The 22942-nt window shown below is 45.8% G+C and overlaps 1 protein-coding gene across 8 annotated transcripts in view; it reads right to left on the reverse strand.

Annotated features, from left to right (window-relative positions):
• LOC101938142 (granulocyte-macrophage colony-stimulating factor receptor subunit alpha-like) overlaps positions 1-22942 on the reverse strand; it is a 111205-nt gene that overhangs the window by 62633 nt on the left and 25630 nt on the right. For 4 of the 8 annotated variants that reach the window (XM_065580797.1, XM_065580794.1, XM_065580795.1 and 1 more), the window contains 3 exons: positions 21796-21831; positions 16944-17073; positions 15961-16324 (listed from right to left, as the gene is read on the reverse strand). In XM_065580797.1, the coding sequence (XP_065436869.1) occupies positions 16311-16324; positions 16944-17073; positions 21796-21831 (180 nt within the window). In that variant the 3' untranslated portion in view covers positions 15961-16310. Of the gene's footprint in view, positions 1-15960; positions 16325-16943; positions 17074-21795; positions 21832-22942 lie in introns of those variants that run through there. The other 4 variants (XM_065580793.1, XM_065580791.1, XM_065580792.1 and 1 more) reach the window with 1 other exon arrangement.

The raw sequence follows: 22942 nt of genomic DNA on the forward strand, positions 1-22942 counted from the left end.
TTGCAGATGATACTGATCTGGGAGGCCTGGTAGATACACTAGAGGGTAGGGATTGGATACAGAGGGACCTAGACAAATTAGAGGATTGGGCCAAAAAAAACCTGATGAGGTTCAACAAGGACAAGTGCAGAGTCCTGCACTTAGGACGGAAGAATCCTATGCACTGCTACAGACTAGGGACCAAATGGCTAGGTAGCAGGTCTGCAGAAAAGGACCTAGGGGTCACAGTGGACGAGAAGCTGGATATGAGTCAACAGTGGGCTCTTGTTGCCAAGAAGGCTAATGGCATTTTGGGCTGTATATGTAGGGGCATTGCCAGCAGATCGAGGAACGTGATCGTTCCCTTTTATTCGACATTGGTGAGGCCTCATCTGGAGCACTGTGTCCAGTTTTGGGCCCCACACTACAAGAAGGATGTGGAAAAATTGGAAAGAGTCCAGCGGAGGGCAACAAAAATGATTAGGGGTCTGGAGCAGATGACTTATGAGGAGAGGCTGAGGAAACTGGGATTATTTAGTCTCCAGAAGAGAAGAATGAGGGGGGATTTGATAGCTGCTTTCAACTATCTGAAGGGGGGTTTCAAAGAGGATGGAGCTCAGCTGTTCTCAGTGGTGGCAGATGACAGAACAAGGAGCAATGGTCTCAAGTTGCAGTGGGGGAGGTCTAGGTTGGATATTAGGAAACACTATTTCACTCGGAGGGTGATGAAGCACTGGAATGCATTACCTAGGGAGATGGTGGAGTCTCCTTCCTTGGAGTTTTTTAAGGTCCGGCTTGACAAAGCCCTGTCTGGGATGATTTAGTTGGGAATTGGTCCTGTTTTGAGCAGGGGGTTGGACTAGATGACCTCCTGAGGTCCCTTCCAACCCTGATATTCTCTGATTCTATGATATCTCCCTGTTAAAGATGTTTCCCATAGTGCTGAATCAAACAGAAACTTACTTAAGAGCAATATAAAGGTACTGGGGTCTAAGAAACTTGACTCTGTTAATCTATTTCATGCATAACTTGTTAGGATTTTTAGAACCATCCCTTTCCCTAGTCAAAGAGGTCAGAAGAATGACAGTAATTAAATGCAGCTCTATTTCAATGCAGTATGAGATGGACAAAGTAAAATGTGCCTTGTACTGACAGTGGGATATAGCCTTCAGCTCTTACCCTTTTGAAGCACTTTAATAGGTTTTCTTGGAGGAACCAGTCCAAGAGTTATCCGAGACAAGCAGCATGGTCTAGTATAGTGGTGGGCAACCTGCGGCCTGTGGGGACGTGCTGGCCGCCGCTTCCTGCAGCTCCCATTGGCCAGGAATGGTGAACTGCAGCCACCGGGAGCTGTGAGGGGCCATGCTTGCAGATGGTCAACGTAAAGAAAATGTCTCATGGCCTGCAATCAGATTACCCTGATTGGCTGCATGTGGCCTGTGGGCCACAGGTTGCTTTCCACTAGAGTAGATCGGGGAATACACTGAGAGTCAGGAGACCTAGGTTCTGCTCTCCACTCTGCTACAGAATGACCTCTGGCAAGTCATTTTAGCCATTTAGTGCCCGATTTTCAGAGGTGTTGAGCATATAAACTTTCAATTGTTATCAGTCATTGAAACTCAGTGGTAACAGAAACAGCAGGAGGCAAAATTAAAGCAATTAATTGTGGAGGAGAAGCTGCCAAATAACTTCAGCAGAGTTCAGGAAAAGAAAATCACAGAAGGAAAATAAGCCCAGTCTAGTAGGAAATCCAAAAACTCCTGGAGGAAATGAGGTTCAACAACTACAAGTGCAGAGTCCTGCACTTAGGAAGGAAGAATCCCATGCACCACTACAGGCTGGGGACCAACTGGCTAAGCAGCAGTTCTGCAGAAAAGGACCTGGGGATTACAGTGGACGAGAAGCTGGATATGAGTCAGCAGTGTGCCCTTGTTGCCAAGAAGGCCAATGGCATAATGGGCTGTATTAGTAGGAGCATTGCCAGCAGATCGAGGGAAGTGATAATTCCCCTCTATTTGGCACTGGTGAGGCTACACCTGGAGTATTGTGTTCAGTTTTGATCCCCCCACTACAGAAGGGATGTGGACAAATTGGAGAGAGTCCAGCGGAGGGCAACGAAAATGATTAGGGGGCTGGAGCACATGACTTATGAGCAGAGGCTGAGGGAACTGGGTTTTTTAGTCTGCAGAAGAGAAGAGTGAGGGGGGATTTGATAGCAGCCTTCAGCTACCTGAAGAGGGATTCCAAAGAGGATGGAGCTAGGCTGTTCTCAGTGGCGGCAGATGACAGAACAAGCAGCAATGGTCTCAAGTTGGAGATCCACCATATCTCCTGGGTAGCTGCAATGTCCTTCCAGCTAGTTCTACCATGCTAGTCTGAGTTCCACTAACACAAGTCTATCTACCTGGGTCAAGACGCTCTCTCCATCTGCCGGGTAGACATACCCTTCCTGTACAAATCTTGGGACTTCTTGTTGCAGACAGAGAAAATGTTTGAGAGACACCATGACGTCTTCCTGATTCTGCAGTGACAATGGATGGAAAAAGGCCCACCACCTACAATTGCTTTATTTAGTTATTTTTGACTAAGCATGGAGGGTTGGTTTTGATCATCCTGGGCAACTGGAGTTAGTCGGTGGATGTCAGAGGGCTGGGAAATTGCACCCAAAAGAGATGGATTTATCAGGGGGGTGGATTTTTTCCTCCAGATTCTGCTGAGAGGGCAGTGTGTCAGATTAGCCAAAGACCAGTGCGAGTGCCTTCGGAACACAATATAGCGCCGTCTTTATTGCACGCCTCCTGTCAAGGCCCTTACATGATTTATGAGATGAACAATTGAGCTTGGGGGTCTGGAAAGATAGCACTGTAAATAAACCCCAGGAACCAAGAGTATGAAACAGCCTTTTAAAACTAACTTCCCGTGAATCAATAGCAGCATTAACAGAGCCTGGCCTGGGGTTTTATAGAACCACTGTGAGAATTAAGCCTGAGGTTTTAATGATTTCATAAGGTGAAAGGATTTACGAGCCAGTTAAAAGGATACATTGCTGTATACCAAATTGAAGCTAACATATAACGAAGCCATTTTGAAAGAATACCCACTGAAGCAATAGTAGGAATGAAGTGTAAAGTAAAGGAGATTGGTGTCCTGTCAAAGGAAGACATTTGCTAAATGAAGAAATGATCTTTCTTCAGAATCCAATTGTTTACAATGGGCCTATTTCTAAATGTCTTACTCTGGCAAAGTAACTGTGAGTTTTGACTGAGTTAGGACTTCAGGTACGGGGCGTGTATGATAATACAGAGAAAAAACTGAGCATATCATAAAAAACTTTCCGTGTTCTCCTACATTGTACAATCATATTCCTTCTTTCCTTGCTCATATTTATTCTAAACAGATAAAGTGCTACAGTGGTAGAAGAAATTTCTAACCATAAGCTACTTGTTACCCTGAAGAGAGGAAGGAGGGTCCTGAGGCTAGACAATGGCTGAGGAGATCTGGATTTAATTCCTGGCTATGCCATAGATGTTCTATGAGTCTGTCTACACTGCAATTGGAGTTGTGATTACAGCACAAGTTGGCATTCCCTTGCTGGCATTAATCTAGCTAGCCTGGCTCAAAAATAGCAGTGAAGACGCAGCAGCATGGACAGTGTGGGCTAGGAACGTGAACAAGACCCGGGGCTCCAGGCAGGCTGGTACAGTCCATTCTCCTGCATCCTCCTGCTATTTTTAGCTGCAGTGGTTTGGACAAAGTTAGCAGGAGAATGCCGACCTGTGCCGTAATCTCACCTCCAATTGCAGTGTAGACAGACCCTGTATGACCTTGGGCAACTCACTTAATCTCCCTGCTTCAGTTTTCACCACTAAAATGTGGATAATAGCATGCTATTTCTCCCACTTTTTTTTCTTGTCTAGTTAAATTATAAACTTTTTAGGGCGGGGATTGCCTATTACTATGCATGTATGCAGTGTCTAGCCCATTAGGGCCCCAATTTTAGCTGGGACCTGTTGGTGCATTTGTAATATAAATAATAATAGTAATAAATAGTAATAATACTGAGCTGGCATTGCCTACCAGCCTTTCACCGGGTTCACCAAATTATCCCACAATCTGGAGAGGAGCTCAGGCAGATATACGTCGTGATATATCCTCTGTTCCATTCCTCATTCCCCATCTAACCCTGCAGAGTCTGTGCACTCCCAGAATTCTGTCCCCACTCTCCTTGGGGAAGCTGAGCCTGCTTGGTCAAAGAGGAAGTGGCAGAATTTACTTCAAGTGCTCAGAAAAGCCAACAGACGTTCTCAACTAATCTAAAGTTATGAGATGACAGGTGTGGGAGGTAATTGTGCCACTAGTCAGCACTGGTGAGGCCTCAGCTAGAGTTCTGTATCCAGTTTTGGGCACCATGGTTTAAGAAAGATGTGAACAAACTGGAAAAAGGTCAAAAGAGAGCAAACACAAGTATAAGAAATGTTTAGAAAACATGACCTATGACTAAGGTTGAAAGAACTGCTCAAGTTTAACCCAGAGAAGAGAAGGTAGACGGGGAACATGGTAACAATCTTCAAATCAGTTAAAGGTTATAAACAAGATGGTGATAAATTGTTCTTCACATCCACTAAGGACAAGAATTAACAGGCTTAGTTCACAGCAAGGGATATTTAGGTTGGATATTAGGAGTATAACTGTCTCTCAGGGGGTGTGGATTTTTCATTACATTAGTTATACCAATGTAAGTTTGTAGTGTAGACTTGGCTTTAGAATAGTTAAGCACTAGAACAGTTATGTAGGGGAGGATGTGGAACAGGTTAGACAAACACCAGAGATGTTGTAGGTATGCTGGGTCCTGCAGCAAGATGGACTAGATGAGTTCTTGAGCCCCTTCCAGCTCGACATTTCTGATTGTATAACTATTTGATAATGTATGATTCTATAATGAATAAGGAAGTCTGGCGTCCCTTCACTGAGCAGTAACATGCTGCAGCAGAACAACTCAAATAGCCACACCCGTGGAGTTCCTTTATACAAAAGAAACACATAGCCAAACTTCCCCTACTCGGGGCTTTCCATTCCCAGTGCTGAAGCTAGCATAGCTTCCTCCCAGAAGGTTTTACTTCGAAGTCCTTTTTCAAATGGAAAAGCCCAGTCCATGAAAACAAAGAAATCAAAGAAACAATGGGAAACTTATCCCTTCTTCTGGAAGATACTCCTCAGGCTGTCTAAGTTGCTCCAAGCCTCTCTTTCTGGTGGAAGAAGGCAAAATTTATATGGCCCCTTATCAAGTTTACCTTACCTTAACCCAGGACTCCCATGGGCTGCTAGGAAACTATATTTCTCAGCAATCTCTCACCACTGAGGCAAGATAGATGTTCTAGCCCACTTTACTCTGGGTATTCTAGTCTTAGGACTTTAATAGATTTGGGTTTCTCTCCAAAATGACATACAGCCACTCCAAGGTGTCATCTTCTCTCTCAGGAATTGTGTTCTACTCCACAAGAATTAGTGACATTGATGCTATGCTGTAACCTGGACTATGTAACTTGTACTAGCATAGCTGACCTGCTGTAACCCGTACTAGGATAGCTGACCTGCGTGGAGAAAAAGGCTAGATACTGTGGTTGAAAATTTGGGGAAGGAGGGTGATGCATAATTTCCAAGAAATAATTTTGTGTAGTAGCTTGCCCTTCTCTAGCACATAAACTCTCTAGGAAGTAGTTCAACAGTAAACCACAGAAAGGGTAAACAAATATGTTTTGAAGTCACATTGGATTCTTTCTAGAGACCCAGTATGTAACTTGGGAAACATGCCCAGGTTTCCGAAAGCTCTGCTGAGTGGAATGGAGAAATGAAAGAAACGGGTGCCTGTCAGTGCCCTCTGCTTCTGTCCCAGCTCTATCTGACTAGACTCAACGTGGGTTTCACAGTCCAACCCAATTCTCATTAAATCAATGGCAAAACTCCCACTGATTCAATTTGGAGAAGAATTGGACTCTATGGACCTGATCAAACTCTGCTATGAGCCATTGGGAGTCTTTCCATTGGCTTTACCGGGAATTGGATTGGGCTGTAAATCCCCCCCCCCCCTACTTATTCTTGCTCACTCCTCTCCCCCACACTCACTCCATGGCTGTTTAAAGAAATTCATTCTTGTAGGCCTCTGGGGTTAGTGAGGAGTAGTTGGAGCAAGGGAGAGCCCACATCTGAGTTGCTGCACAACTAGCGATGCGCAGGAGAAAAAAGGTTCCTGATTTAGGTTTCTAAACTGCTACCTTGTGAAAAATCAAGTTGTTATTTTTGGAGTGGGAAATGTATTCATATGTGATTATTTATTACTTTAATTTATTATTTTTCTGTCCACGATCACAGCATCTGATTGCATTGTGTGTATTAAATTACATGGCACAGAGAAGACAGCATAAACAGCACCACTCCTTCTATTGCCTCAGTCAGGAGAAAAATGTCCCCAGTGATGAGCCATAGTCAGGTGACTGGCCAAAATTATCTGTCTGGCCCCCAACCTTTGATGCCACCTGGGGAAGCTAATTCCCCAGTCATGGATGCTCCATCCAAAGGGTTCTTCCCTCAGTCTCCAAGAGTTCAAGTCTAGGATAAGAGGCTGCCTCAGCCATCACAGTGATGCATGCAGGAAAAAACTCTCTCTTAGTGGAGGTCTATCCTGCAGCCATGGAGTGTGATTGCATTTCATGCTGACACACCAGAGAGAGATTAGTTTAGCTCATTTGGGTACCAAAACAGTGAAGCTGCAGCAGCGAGTGCTTCAGCATTGGTCTTACCATTACTGGGTAATAACTGAGGTAGAACATTCTACACTGAACTGCACGCTGTTATGGCGTCATTCTTTCGGTACTCCAGCTAGCTACGTCTGCATGAGCTGCAGACACACCCTCTGATTGCAGTATAGACCTACCCTTGGGTAGTCAGGTCTGAGACAACGTAGATCAAGTTCAACTTGATAGCTACTGGGAATGGAGAAGCCACAAAGTGTGCAGAGCACCAGTGAATAGTATCTAGCTCTTAATTTTTCATCCATAGACCTTTAAGCACTTTATCAAAGAGGCCAGAATCATTCTTTCCTTTTTACAGAGGGGGAAAATGACGCACAGAGTGATGAAATGATTTGCCCAAGGTCACCCAGCAGGCCGGTAGCAGAGCTGCGAATGGAACCCAGCTCTTCTGAGTCTCGCCCCAGTGCCCTATTGCCTAGGGTTAGGCCATACTGTAATAGAAGCTCACCCACCGAATTCACCAGGAAGGTTGATTGCTGCAGTCCTCACTAGAGACAGATTCTATGCATATAGCAGTACAGCCAGTAATCAGTATCCACTTCCTCTCCTATCTTTCCCACACTGCTCTCTTTAGAGATCAACTAGCTGTCCCACAGCAGTGAAACATTTCATTTTCAATTGTTTGGACCGTTGTCATGTTATTTTCACGCCAATAAAACTTTAACGATGTGATTTTCCCATCTTACTCTGCTGACGTAAAGTGAAGGAATTAGAATCACGGTGACATGAGAAAAAGACCTCAATGTCAACCTCAGCCCCATATATTTCATTGTACTCTGTGCGTATGACCATAAATACATTTAGCTCAGGGTACATTTTTGTTTGAGACTATGGTAATGTATTGAATCATATGCCTTACAATACTGGGTGTTACTCAGCCATTGTAGCACCCATCAGCACAAAAAACTAAATACAGTATTGTTCCTTTAAAAGTATATCTGAAATACAGACAAAGAAGCATTTGGTTTAAGTGATTCGCTCAGCATCACACAGAGACTCTGTGGCAGAGGCAGGGCTAGAATCCAGCTCTCCAGGGCAGCATTCAACTGCCTTAACCATGAGACCGTCCTTTCTCTTCCTTCATACCTCTGCCTCCTGCACTGCACACCTTCCAATGTCTTCAGCAAATGAAGCAGGGGTACTACAGACAACAGCCTCCTTCTCTGCAAAATCCAGATTCATCCTCAGAGGAGATGCAGCATCTGTACTGAATGAGGCAGGGGTCCTGTGGAAAAATACAATGTGATCATGTAATTAAAGACTGTGTCATAAGGAATGTGCAGGAGAGGGTGAATCAAGAATACACAGGCAACCTTAATTCTGGCATTTCCTAACGTTTCAGTACTTGACGTTGCAACCTTAACATTCTGTAAGGTAAATTTTAAATATAATTCCCTACATTTTCAAAAACTAAAAAGAAAAAAAAACTCAAAAATTTCCTTATGTGGAACTGTATAGATCTCTGACATGGTTCCTCAGCAGGGTTGAGATCTTTAGCTCGATAGCACAGTTCTCTACCACTGCAGCTAATGAAGTAACTAGCAGCAAGAGAAGGTTGTATTTGTGTATGTGGCCCTGCCACTAGCGGGGGATGGAGACACATACTTTGCCAGTAGTTTTCACAGCTATTTAGTAGACAACACAGGAATGTTGAGACCAGGTGAAAATGCACTTTCCCTCCTTGTTCCTATCTTCCCCCAGTCCCTGGCTCCTATCATCTTAAGCTGCCCTATGTTCATATTCCCCCTCCTGTATTTTCAGCACCCATTTACTCCTGCACCTATGCCCACTCCCAGCTCCTGCTCCTAACCCTCGCTCCCCCACATGCTTCTATTTCCCCTTCCCCATCCTGCATCTCTTCATGCCATCCCCCCGCCTCCATTACTTACCCCTCCACATTTGAGTCGGACACTTTCCTCCTTTGCCTACATGCTGGGCTCTGGCAGGGGGAGCATTGAAAACACAGGGCGGGCAGGCTCCTTGCTCTCACTTCTGGCGCCTGGCACCACAGTTGCTCCCTAGCAGCCAGTAGGTGCAGTCGCAGAGAAAGTCCTGCTTGGCCCTTGCAGCACTGTGAGTCTTCAGAGAATTTAGCTGCCAAACTCTGACAAGTCTCCACTGAGCATGTGTAAACTGAGATTTTGCAGAGGCTTATAATTTACCAAATTTGGGAAGTTTTTCACAGAAGTGGCAAAAGGCACATTCCTGATATCAGGCCAGCCCTCCCCGCTAGTCAAATTTTAAATCCCTACTCCAAAACATGGAGGTGTTAGAGATTGTCATGAAACAGATAGAAGCACTTTTTAAACATGGGAAAACAATGTATTTTTCCTTAATCTGATATTCAGACATGTCCGAACCATTTTAGCTGAACCTTTCCCCCAGTATACCAGACACCCGAGATGGAAAATATCAGCTTGAACAGTTAAAATTTGACAAAGTTATAATAACTATCTACCCAGCCTATAACCAGGCCCCCAGAGAGGAAGTCCTGAACAATCACCAATCAAAGGTCAGTATTCTCTCACAATTTAATTACAATTTTAAAAATACTTTTAAAAATATAATTAACAGAATAAACAAAATGAAAGCTGGACAATTCCAGGAACTAAGTGTAAGCAGAGTCAGGATGAGCTCTACCCTGACATCTGGTGGTGAATTATGGCGAGTGTGGAAAAGAACTCCAGGGGCTGATCTTGTTTGCATAGGCACACCCACTCGCCTGGCATGAAACAACAGCAACTCAAAGTGGTTACTTTGGCTGGTGTGGGATCCCCAGTTTCTCTGTTATTGGGGCAGGAAGAATAAAATTTTGTTACCCTGATTCTGTGAATCAAGGCCAGTGGAACTGTTGTATGACAGAAGGACTGAGGGAGTCCTTCACCATTACCTAAGTAGCACTTGCTTGACAAGGGGCATGGGTTACAAAACCCAGTGAATGGAGAGAGGATGGGGACAAGTATTTGTACCTGATGGGATGGGCCCATCTCTGAGGGGTTGAAACACCAATTGCACTACCTCCTCTCTCTACAGTTGAATATCAGAGCTAAATTTGATTCCATTAGAAGTCTAGTTACTGACTGCTGAGCTGAGTTCACTTTGGGCCAATGGTGCACTAGCACTGGGGCTCCCCTACTACTATGAGCTGAAATTGCTAAGAGCTGAAATCACAAAAGAGCTGAGATCACTGAGGCTGTGTTAGCTAGTGGGGGAGCCTGAAGCTATATTGCTAAGCGGCTGGCGGAGCAGAGTGGAGCCTTGCGAGCGGAGCGGAGTGGCTGGAGGAGCAGCTAGCAGAGCAGAGCCTTGTGGGAGCAGACCAAGGGACGGCTGAAGTGGAGCAGAGCTGAGCGGCTCACAGATCGGTGAGCAGAGTGGAGCAGCTGCCAGAGCAGTTCGTGGGATGGCGGGAGCAGCTCACGGGGCAGCTGGTGGAGTGGAGCGGCTCGTGGTGAAGGTTGCGGCGGAACCCCGTCAGCCTCGGATCACGTAAGGTGCCCCTTAACACCCTGCGTGCCCCCCCCCGAACTCTGGGGCTGCACTGACCAGGGACAGAGACTTTGGGGGGTTGTTGGACTTTTGGGACTTTGGTGAACCTTGGGTTGCTGGTTTCAAGAACCCAAGGGAAAGAACACAGCCCAACTTGCTGGGGTGGGTTTTTTGCTCATGGTTTGTGTTATGAATCCTGTTTGTGGTGTTTTTTCCAATTTAATGCTGATGTCATTTACCTCATGTTATTAAACTTTTTCTGTTACACTCAGACTCCGTGCTTGCGAGAGGGGAAGTATTGCCTCTTAGGGGCGCCCAGGGGGTGGTATGTAATTGTCCCAGGTCACTGGGTGGGGGCTCGAGCCGGTTTTGCATTGTGTTATTGAAACGGAACCCCTAGATACAGAACCCGGCCCTTGTTGCTGCCAACTTAGATGGGCAGAAGGGTTACATAAGTTAGGTAGATCTGATATCAAAATTGAAATTGGTAGCAAAAGTCAAGTTCCTTTTGTCAAGAGGAGGCTTCCCCATCCATTAGGGCTGGAGCTCTTTTGCTGATCTGTTTCCTTTTTATTTATTGCGTACAGCAAGACGCATGAGGCTGTAGTAAGTTCTGTATAATCTTTCCTAGAATCAGAGTTTTTATTTTTGAAACTACAGTTGGTGTTGATTCATTTAAGGCCTGGCAGTTTCTATAAAGACAAGATACAGAGTGGTTTGAAAACTTTCTCTTCCAATGAAGTCAAGGGAAGAAATGGCAACAACTATGATTGTTGGCGTCTCAAAGAAGATGAAACTCAAAGCAGTCTGAAGACTTAAGATAAAGTTCTGGTATGTATCCACACCCCCAAGTCTTTAGGCATTGGTTTTTGAATTTGATCACATGCAAGTAGTGAGAGGCTGCAATCACTGCCATCTGCAGTTTTGTCTTGAGAAGACGGGACTCTCATACATAGCCTTAAAACATGACCTCTCTAGGATTGGGGCATTTTATGGAGGTGCTTGGGCCAAATCCCAAGTGATAGGCAGGCTCCCAGGCTGGAAAAGGTTCTGCCACAATGTCAAGTATAACTTTGAAAATACATGTGACTAAGAGTTGCTCTTTTAAATCGTGTGAGCCCACATCTTAAAAATGTAACGTTATCTATGTTGGTTATTTAATTGTTTTTAAGTATTTCGGAACATTACATAGCATAATATAATATCACTACAAGTATTGTTAGAAAAACCTTTGTCCTCAATCTTAAATACAGTGCAAGTGCTAGTCATGTTCTAATTATGCAGATGTTGGTAGTGACTCCACAATTTAGGTTGCTTTGAGATTTGCATTTAAAGAAGTAATAAAATCTCCATGTTTCACCTTTTAAGGATTGAATTTAGTTTCCAAATCTGTCACTTAAAATGTCCAGGTTATTTCTGTAGTGAAATGCTCACTTTTTCACATTTAAAAATGCTGTGGTTGGATAGGATGGGGTTGGATAGGAAAGGGGCACTGAAAGTGGCAGGAGTCCTATGGGAAAATTAATATGTGATCATATAATTAAAGGTTGTATCACAATGCATACACACAATAAGTCTTAATATAGGTGTGATAAATGAAGGGAGGGGAGCTCCCTTTTATGGACACCCAGCCAGCCAGTTAGCTATAAAGGGCTTGAGGGTACCCCATAGGAAGGAATTCCCAAGTGTGCCTTCTTGGGTTCCAAGGGGTTTTGCATTTGGCACCATCTATGCAGCCAAGGTCAGAGAAAAACTGTAGCCTTGGAAGTTTAATACAAGCCTAGAGTGGCAAGTATTAGTTTTTAGAGTCCTTGCAGGCCCCCACCTTCTGCACTCGAAGTGCCAGAGTAGGGAATCAGCCTTGACAATAGGCAACCTAAATTCTGTCATTTCCTAATTTCCCCTGTGGGTCCAGGGACAGAATAGGCCCCCTGTCCTCCTGCATATCCTGCAACTAAAAGGGGCTGCCTAGAGAGGGATGGGCTCTGCCAGGTTAGAAATTTGCCCAAGACACACCATATGATGAGCATGTCCATACCGGATTGATCGCAGCCCGAGTTAATAATGACCGCGCCATCCGTCTCCCACCAGGGCGCACGTGACAAGTATACTACGGATGTAACCCTAACAAAGAGAATCCATGGAAGAGATAACATCACCAGAGCCACATGGAATGTAAGGATATTGAGACAAATATGGAAGTTGAAAAAACTTATTATGAAATGGAACAATATATCCGGCACCTCCTAGGAATCTCTGAGGTCAGATGGAACAACTTTGGAGAGGTACTAACAGAAGAAGGCCATGTACTCTATTACAGTGGAGAGAACAAACATGTCAACAGCATAGGATTTCTTGTGCATAAAGATATTAAGAATTCAGTATTAGGATGTCGCCCAATGTCCAGCAGGCTTATTTCCATCTGTCTAAAGGCAGCACCATTTAAGATCACAGTGGTACAAGTCTACAGCCCTACAACAGACTATGACAATGAGCAAATTGAAGATTTTTACAATCAGTTCCAAGACATCATTGATAAGGTACACAAGAAAGATATCCTGATTGTACAGGGAGATTGGAATGCTAAAGTGGTTACCATAGGTGCCAACTCTGTGGGTGCTGCAGGGCTGGAGCACCCACGGGGAAAAATTATCGGGTGCCCCACACCCACTGGCAGCTAAGCTCCCCCTGCCCTCACCCCCCTCCTGGACTCTTCCCAGCACTTTCTGCCCACTGCCTAACAGCTGTTTGGTGGTGCTTAGTGCTTTCTGGGAGGAAGGGGGTGGAGTGGGGACGTGGTGCACTACGGGGAGGAGTTGGTAAAGGGGTGGGGTAGGGGTGGGGACTTGGGGGAAGGGGTTGGAATTGGGGCAGGGTGAGGGTGGGGCAGGGTGGGGCCAGGGGTGGGGGGGTGTCGAGCACCCCTGGGGCAGAGGGGAAGTTGGTGCCTATGATGGGTACTGACGCACAGACAAATTGGCGAGATTATTGCGGCCTTTCAGTAATGCGGTAATCAATGAGAGAGGATTGAGACTTTTGGAGTTTGCCAGCTATAACAATCTGGTTCTTGCAAACACGTTAGGAGCACATAAAGCAGTCAGATGATCAAGTGGCATGAACCTAATGGTCTACATCACAGCCAGATCGACTACATGATGGTGCAAAACTGATTTCATTCTGGGATTAACAGAAGGAAAGCAAGGAGCTTCCCCAGTGCTGATATTGGAAGTGATCACAACCTTGTGATGCTAAATTTTTGGCTGCGACTAAGGAAAATCATCGGGCCAAAGTTCACCAGAACCGAGTTTGACTTAGCAAGACTCAGAGACCAAAACATTGCAGAGTCATTCCAAGCAGTGATTGGCAGACAATTTGCCCCACTGCTTGCTCTAGAGGAGGATGTAGAGACAATGACCAACAATTTCAATGCTGTAATGAATGAGGCAGCAATGGACATCCTTGGGAAACATCGTAAGAAGACTAAACCATGAGTTACAAATGAAATACTACAAATGTGTGACATTAGAAAAGAACTTAAGAGAGACAAGAACAGCACCGAGGGAGTTGATAAATACAGAGCGATTGGCAGAAAGATCAAGAAAGGAATGAAGGTAGCCAAGGAGATATGGATTGTAAAACAATGCTCTAAAATTGAAGAGTGTATCAATAATAAAAATAGCAAACGAGCCTTCCAGGTTGTAAAAGATCTGACGAAGGAAAGATGGACCAAAACTCACGCAATTCAAGACAAAGAAGGGAACAGTCTTACAGAAGAAAGGGACATCATCAATAGGTCGACAAACTACTGCTCTGATCTATTCAACCACCAGAAAAATGGAGATCCTAGTGTCTTAGACAGTCCAGATTCAACAGAGGAGGACGATGTTCCAATAGTACGTGAAGAAGTGGAGACAGCTGTGAAATCACTCAAGAACAGAAAGGCTACAAGTATTAACAACATCCCAGCCAAACTGATGAAATTTGGAGGAGAAATAGTAATAGATGTACTCACCAAGATCTGCAACAAGATCTGGCAGACCAGTGAGTGGCCCTCCACGTGGACACAGTCACTAATCATCACTCTGCCAAAGAAAGGCAACCTGCAATTGTGTCAAAATTACCAAACTATAAGCTTAATTAGCCATCCCAGCAAAGTGATGTTGAAAGTCATATTGAACAGATTGAAGCCACAAGCAGAGAGTATTATCGCTGAAGAACAGGCTGGCTTTCGTGCTGGAAGAAGTACCAAAGAACAGATTTTCAACCTTCATGTTCTGTGTGAAAAGTACTTACAACACCAGCAGGACATCTACCATGTCTTTGTTGACTTCAAGAAGGTGTTTGACAGAGTATGGTTCAAAGCTCTCTGGACAACCATGAAGTACAATATTGGTTGTAAGCTTATTCTTACCATTAAACAACTGTAGGCCAAAGCCAGCAGTGCAGTTCTTGTCAATGGCATAATAGGAGACTGATTTCACACCACTGTTGGAATCTAGCAAGGCTGCCTTCTTTTGCCCACACTGTTCAACATCTACTTGGAGCACATAATGACTGATTCCCTAGAAATTCACATTTCCACAGTCAGAATTGGGGGGCGATCAATCTCAAATCTTTGGTTCGCTGGTGACATTGACGGCCCGGCAGGCAGCAAAGATGAACTTGCCAACCTTGTGAAATGATTGGATGAAACCTCTGCAAAATATGGCTTGGAAATCAGTGCAGATAAAACCAAGCTGATGACAAACAAACGTGATGGGATCAGCTCACATATCACTGTCAGTGGACAAGAGCGGGAGACAGTGAAACAGTTCAAGTATTTGGGGGCAATCATCACTGATGAAGGATGCAAGGCAGAAATTGTGGCAAGAACTGCGCAAACAACAGCAGCAGTGGCAACGCTAAAGCCAATTTGGAGGAATAAGAACATCTCCCTGGAATCCAAACTGAAACTGCTGCACGCATTGGTCATCTCAATTTTTCTGTATGTGTGCGAAACATGGACCCTTACATCAGAACTTGAACAGAAAATACAGGTAGTAGAGATGAGATACTTCTGTAAAATCCTGGGCATCTCCTACTTTGACCATGTCACTAATGAAGAGGTCTGCAACATTATCACCCCCCTGCTCCCCAAGACTGCTCCTGCCCCCCCCCCCCCGCGGAGGCCTGGGGCCATTCCACCCCCTCTTCCCACCCCCCACAGAGTTGCTGTGTAGGGCACCAAAATGGCTAGGGACAGCCCTGTATATATCCCAAAATCGCACAGGTCATGGTGAAGAGAGGCTACACCAGGGACACACCGCAGTGCCGCATGAAAATTAAGGAGCTCAGGCAATCCTACCAAAAGACAAAGGTGGCAAAGAATCACTCTGGGTCAGAGCCCCAGACATGCCGCTTCTGTGATCAGCTGCATGCCATTCTAGGGGGGGACCCTACCAGTACCCCACCACTGTCTGGGGACACCTGCAAGGTGGCAGCCTCACACAACATGGATGAGGATTTTGTGGATGAGGAAAAGGAGAAGAATGTGCAGCAGGCAAGTGGAGAATCCATTCTCCCTGGCAGCCAGGACGTTTTCCTCACCCTGGAGCCAATACCTTCCTAGGGCTTATGGTTCCCAGACCCTGAAAGTGGAGAAGGCACCTCTGGTTAGTGCACATTTGTAACGACGCTACACGGGTTAAAAGCAATTGTGTTTAATGTTTGATTTCCCCTGAACAATTAGGATGCATTTGCGGCCAGTACAGCTAATAGAAAAGTCCGTTAACGTGTCTGGGGATGGAGCGGGAATCCTCCAGGGACATCTCCATGAAGCTCTCCTGGAGGTACTCTGAAAGCCTTTGCAGAAGGTTTCTGGGGAGGGCTGCCTTATTTCGTCCTCCACGGTAGGATACTTTACCACGCCAAGCCAGTAGCAAGTGGTCTGGAATCATTGCAGCACAAAGCATGGCAGCGAATGGTCCTGGGTTTTGGTCCAATTCATGCAACATTCGGTCTTTATCTTTCTGTGTCAGCCTCAGGAGAGTGAAATCATTCATGGTCACCTGGTTGAAATAGGGGAAGTTTTGTAAGGGAACATTAATAGCCTCTCTTTGGTGATCCCAGACACATTAGACTCTGGGCATGCTGGGCTGTTTGCGCTTGTCTAAAAGGGATCATCCCAGAGAATAGCCACATATGGGGGAGAGGGGGCGTGTGTATGTGTGTGTGTGTGTGTGTGCACATTCACTCCAAAACCGCAGCCCCTCCTTTTAAACGGCAACTGCAGCCCCTCCTTTTAAATGGCAAACACAACTAGCATTGGTTGCTATGGGAAAGGAGGGTGCTGCAGTTTGAAACCATTCCCACATGATATGAATGCGGTAGAACCAGCCCCATGTACTCTTTGGCTTACCATGACTGCCACACTCATAACCATGGTAGCTGAGCACTTATTGCTGTTTCAGTCTTAACTCTTTCTGGCATTCATTACCATAGTATTTGAGTGGTTCCCAAGTATTAAAAGGTACATAATAATCTCCCTCACTTCCTTCTGAGCAGGAAAAAATAAAATATTTGAATGGAATTAAGATTGGTTTGTGTCTGTGAAGGTGAGACAGTAAGTGAAACAGACAGGTAATTACCGAGGGAAAATTAAATAAAAGAAATACTCAACATCCTTACCAAACTCAATGGGTTCACTCCATTCCCCCCAATTCTGGCTTACGAGACATATACTTCCCTTTGCTCTGATTTGCAAGATGTACTTTTTTTTCACGTTGTAATTCTGAAATATGTAGCTTGTTCCTGTTACCTAAAAACAAGGCAATTATTAGTATTATTATTAATAATAATAACAACAATTATTATGGTAGTGCCTAAGGGCCAGCCAAGAATGCAGCCCCATTGTGCTAGACACTGTACAAACACAGAATAGTTAGACTAAGTACTTGTCTTCATTGTATATGTAAATGTTAATAACATGCAAGTTTTCATTTGTTGATCCCAGCTTTACAAAGGTATATTTGTGCCTGCTTATGGAAACAGAATATAGTTGTGACACACTGTACCTCAAAATGGCACCCTGAAACCCCCATGTCCATCATTCATATGTAGTTATGATATTTCATACAAAGCATGCCATATAAGATATCATATGAAAGGTCATGATCTGCTGAAACCCCTTGTTCTATCCAAATATGTATATCACCAGTGTGTATGAAGTTATGAGATTTTGCTGTAGGGTTACTGAAATTTGCTGTAAATTTGCTAGTGACATACAAAGGTCTCCTGCCCAGGAGGGTGTTCAATGACCATTAATCAACCGGGGACTTATAATAAAGGGATTTACAATTCAATGACAGCTGCCAGAGCACCACACAATGGGGACTGCTCTACTCTATGACTCAGTTGCACAAGGCCACACCAGGGGGATTGCTCAACCCAGTGACTCAGTAAAGTCCACCAGAACGTGTTTGGGCAAGTGTCTTTTAGGCACTTGGACTGAGGATATAAAATAGGGGACAGTGGCAGCATGCCTTTGCCTTTCTCCTCCCCCACCTATGCTGGGAGCAACAAGAATGCTGAGAAGATGAAGGCTTCATCTGAGGAGACTGGTCCAGGCTTCAGGGAGAAGTGTGTGTATTAAGAACTGTAACATCCAGTGGGTGAGAAAATTGTTTGATCTAAATACTGCTTAGTGTATTAAGGTTTAAGATTTAGATTGTGCATTTATCTTTTATTTTCTTTGGTAACTATCTCTGGTCTCTTATGCCTACCACTTATAATCACTTAAAATCTTATCTTTCTCTTTAATAAATCTGTTTTATACTTTACCTAAAAAGGTGAATTTTGCTTGAAGTACTTGGGAAAGTGCTCAGTTTACAAAGGCTGGTGCGTTGTCCTCTCCACATTGAGGGAGGAGCAGACTGGGTAATAAACCTACACAGATCAGGCTTCTGACCAGGGCAAGACAGTACAACTCTGGGGTGTAAGGCTGGGGAGAATTGGCTGGTGCCTTTCTCTGTGTTTATGAGTGGCTCTGGGAGCATTCATGCAATCTAGCTGGGTGTGGGGCTCTACACGCTGTTGTGCTGAGTGTCTGGAGGGGTTTGCTGCTTGTCATTAGCAAAGCATTGTGAGAGACAGCTGTAGCTGGAGAATTAAGAGTGCACAGCGGTACCCCAGTTCCAGGTGAAGTGGGGATAGTGGGTGGGGGTTCCCCTGGGTGGGGAGACCCAAAGACCGGGTATACTGCCAGGGGGCAGCGCCCAAGGACAAGGGACACCAGGTCTGGGAGGGACACGGGGGCTAGCGGCAGCGAGGCACCAGCCTGCAGAGGGCACTCTGGGACAAAAGAGCTAATTCCCAAGACAACCAGTAGGAGGCGCCGCAGCGGTGAGTCCTGCCCTGTTACACAGTGGAGAATGCGGGCATAGGTGGTCCACCCCCGATACAAGGGGCACAGGAAGGACAGTGGGACTATTGCCCCAGGACTTAAAGGAACAGGGGATGATGGATCCTGGATACACTGGAGGTTTCTATGGGGAGACCCCGGGTGTTGTCCCTGGCTGGGCCCCGAGGTCAGCGCCCTGGTAGAAGGGGGCTGACGACCTGCAATGAGCCCTCCATGGACAGTTAACCAGCTGGCAGAGGATCATCGGGCCCTGATAAAGCTCCTCTGTAGGCAGTTTAGGAGGGACTACCTAGAGCCGGGCGAGGAGCCCAGCGCCAGGGCCAGGAGGCCTGGCGTGGAACAGAAGACGTGTTATGCCTGTGCCAGGCGTGGGCATTTAAGATGAGACTGTCCCTATTGGGGTGGAAGCAGGGCGCTGCAGCCCAAACAGGGACAAGGACAGGTCCCTAGGAAAGTCCGCCGGGTGAGGGAAGCCGGGCAGCTGCAGATCTGGTGGGCCTGTGGTCGACAGGGCCATATGCAGTGGACATGCCCAGGCCTGATGTGAAAGGTCCACGTCAGTCCCGGCAAAGGGACCGAACCCCAAATGGACCACGAGAAGCCCCGGGCAGGATGGTGGCGGAGCGCTTGCTGGAGCTGCTGGATACTGGGCCATCTTCGGAGGACCTGAGAGGTGGCCAGAGGAGGTGCCGGTAGGCCCGGAAGGACCAAAGGTGGAGAAGGCAGTAACCGGGATGGAGGAGACCCCGAAGGAGGTCGGGACTCAGACCATCGCCAGGCAGGTCACCAGTACAGAAACGCAGACTGAGAGGGCCCAGCATGAGGCTAAGGCCCAAGTGGTCCAGGAACAAGAGATGAAATGGACCCAGACCCTGAAGGAAGAGGGCCTGGGGGACCCTGATCTGAGGGTGCAGCTCAAAGAGGCGGAGCTGGCCCATTGGAAGGCCAAGGCACAGGCCCGGGAGATGGCCTGAAGCTGGGAGGCCTGGAAGAGGAAGCATGCGGAACCGGAGGGGCGGCCCTGGAGTGCCAACTTTAAGGAGCCCAGGCCAAGAGGTTCCCCTTCCACCAAGGGTGGGGGTTTTGAGGAGGGGTGTATGTAGTGGGATGGTCATCCGCTCCGGCCTTACAGGGCTTAAAACAGCCCAGGAGAGGGCTGTGGCTGGGAGCAAGCAGTTCCCAGGCTGATTGGGGAAGCAGGCTCAACTGTGGCCACGCCCCAATCAGGGCTCTGCTGGCCCTTATAGGAGGGCAGTGGGCCAGGAGCAGAGTCAGTCTCTCTCTGTCTCTAGAGGGAGAAGGGCCTGGCTGCTGGGAAGCTGAACAGAGTACCTGAGGGGAGCAGGGCTGGGGAATAGAGCAAGGAAGCTGGGGAGCTCCCTCCTGGAAAAGCCCAGGCTGTGGCCATGTCAAAGGCCAGAAAGGTACTAAGTTGCAAAGGTGCAGCCCAGGGTAGGCAGAGGCAGCCGGTCCAACCCCCCCCTTGCCTGTGATGAGTGGCTTTTACACTACAGTCTGCACCAGAGAGCGGAGGCTAGATGGTGACTGGCAGTAGCCCAAGACTGAAGTGAGGTGGGGATACTGGGTGGGGGAGACCCAGAGAGCGGGTGTACTGACAAGGAGCATCGGGTCTGGGAGGGACACAAGGGCCAGCGGCAGTGAGGCACCACCTTGCAGAGGGCACTCTGGGTCAAAAGAGCTAATTCCCAGGACAACCAACAGGAGGCGCCGCAGGGGTGAGTCTTGCCCCGTTACAATGGGTTAAGAAAACTGAAACATAAAGATACTTTGTAGTATGCTACTGTGACACTAAGTCAGTGAGGGTTAAGCAATGAGCAGGCTAAGTGACCCAAAATCAACCTTAAGGACATATTAGATAAGTATGTCCATGGTAAACAGGGCCATTCCTTGTAGATAGTTATCAAAGCCTTGTTAAAGTAGACTAAATTCTTTGAAATGTAAACCTGTATTGTTAGAAAATTAGAAGAAGCTACTGAGTGTATTTGTGTTTACCTAGATCTTGTTAGATGTTAAAAATGTGACCAGATTAGCTTGTGGATGCTAAACGTCTGTTCTTGTCTGTTATATTCTATTGATTCAAGGATGAAAAAGGAATATTAACATTTAGATGAAACTTGGGTTGTTATAATACCATTACCTTTATTTCTCTTTGAAATTTGTAGTAAACTACCTATGAACTACCTGAATGGTTAATTAGCTTATGCTAATGAATGCAGCTAGTTACCAATGTGTGCCTAGGAAATAGAGATTTACTTCAAAGCAACAATGTATATTACCTCTTCTTCATCCAAGGAATGCCTGCTGTGTCATAGCCTGCTAGCGAACTATAAAAGAACTCTCAGATCTGCTTAAACTTCGTCAGCAGAAGTTCAAGCTACAAGACTGAGATCTCCAGATACCCTAGACTGTCCCTACAAATTCTTATGGAAGAATTTGAACAAACTCTATACATGGACTGGCTATTAAAGTGATTCTGGAAGGACTTTTTGCAAATCAGCAGCTCACCATTTCTGCTATGAAACTGACCTAAGAACTTTATTCATATCCATATGTATAATGATCTTTTAACCAAAGTAACTTTTTCTTTTCTTTTTAAATAAATCTTAAATTAGCTAATAAGAATTGGCTGTAAGCGTGTACTTGTGTAAAATCTGAAATATTCATTGACCTGGTGGTTAATGTGTCCAATCTCTTGGAATTGGTAGAACTTTATATATGGCGAATAAGATTTTAAGTAATCCTCACCATATTTGACAGACTTGGCTGTCTGGGTGGGAGCCAAAGACTGGATTGCTTAAGGGGAACTCTATTTTAGCTTCTTGATAACCAGTATGGTATTACAGAAACTGCTTGGTCTAATTTGGTGAACCTAATTAGAAGAATAAACCAACTGTTTTGGGGATCGTCTGCCCCATTCTTTGCAGTTGGCCCTGATTGAGCAATCTCAGTATGACCTCTCCAGCAACCACAGTGACAGCTACTTGAGTGTTATACTGACACCAAAACTATTTAGGCACTAGTAACAATACTTTACACTGCACTAGACTAAATGCTAAGCCAGGACAAGACCATATATTAGTATGAGAAGAGAATAGTTACTGTAGGAAGCTCACTGCCGCTTTCCATGGGATTGGCCTGTAAGACAAAGAAAAGTTTATTATTTTATTATTTGTTTTGCTACCCTGTAATACCCGATTTCTTTCTTTCTTTTCCTTTTTGATTGTTTACTTGCTAGCTTGGTTCAGAAGAAGGTGCAAATAGAATTTACAATATCTAAGATTCCAATATTATGCAATAAGTTTCCTCCTATCACATACAGATATCCTTGGTTGTAATTAATGACTGGCAAACTTGGCGAGTCTGTTCCAATAACTCGCCTGAGTTTGGTTTCTAGTCAAAGTTTGGGCTTCTTGCATTTCAGGTTAAAAAAGAAAGGAAACTTAAATCTTCTTCCTTTCTTCCTTCCTTAGCTAAGCAATTGCATGATGCTGGTGCTGAATTAAAGTCTCCCTCCCCCTTGTCCTGTTTAACTGTGACATCACAAAGAAAGAGGAGGCTGAGGCTGAGGCTGGTTCCTTGGGTTCCATATGTGTTTGCCTTTTGTTCTTTCTTCTGTAAGCATGGTCTGAGTGAGTTCTCCCCTGACATCTAGTGATGCACAGAGGAAAAGACTTCAGGAGCAAATTATGTTTTCAGAGACACATGTACTCTGCCTAGGTGCACAGCAGAGGGAGCTGCTTTGCCAAACTGATCAATTCTGTCTGGTTTGACAGACCCAGGGGAACTTTAGAGGAAAACGGCATTAGAGCCGTACAGACGCTTGGCGTGTTTCGGGTGGATCCCCACCAAGCTGGTTTCAAGGGGAACTTGCCACTACCAGGGCCCTGGGTCAGGACCAAGTGGAGAGGGCGGGTCCGGGTCCCTCTACCACCCCACCCCCCACACCATGGGAATCATACATACTCTGGCTGCTAGGCCACGCTACCCTGTCTGATGGGGGTGATTATATAGATGCTGGCCATTGGGCCGCACTGCTCCAACGCTGGGAATGATTTATATGGACCCTGGCCATTTGGCCACACTGCCCTGACACTTGGGGTGACTTACATAGACTCTGGCCACTAGGCCGTACTACCCAGCCAGTGAGGGGGGGGGAGTTATATGGACTCGGGCCATTGGGCCACACTACCCTGACACTTGGGGTGAGTTACGTGGATTCAGGCCACTAGGCTGTACTACCCCACCT

The sequence above is a fragment of the Chrysemys picta genome, chromosome 1 (assembly GCF_011386835.1).
Source record: "Chrysemys picta bellii isolate R12L10 chromosome 1, ASM1138683v2, whole genome shotgun sequence".
Lineage (NCBI taxonomy): Eukaryota > Metazoa > Chordata > Testudines > Emydidae > Chrysemys > Chrysemys picta.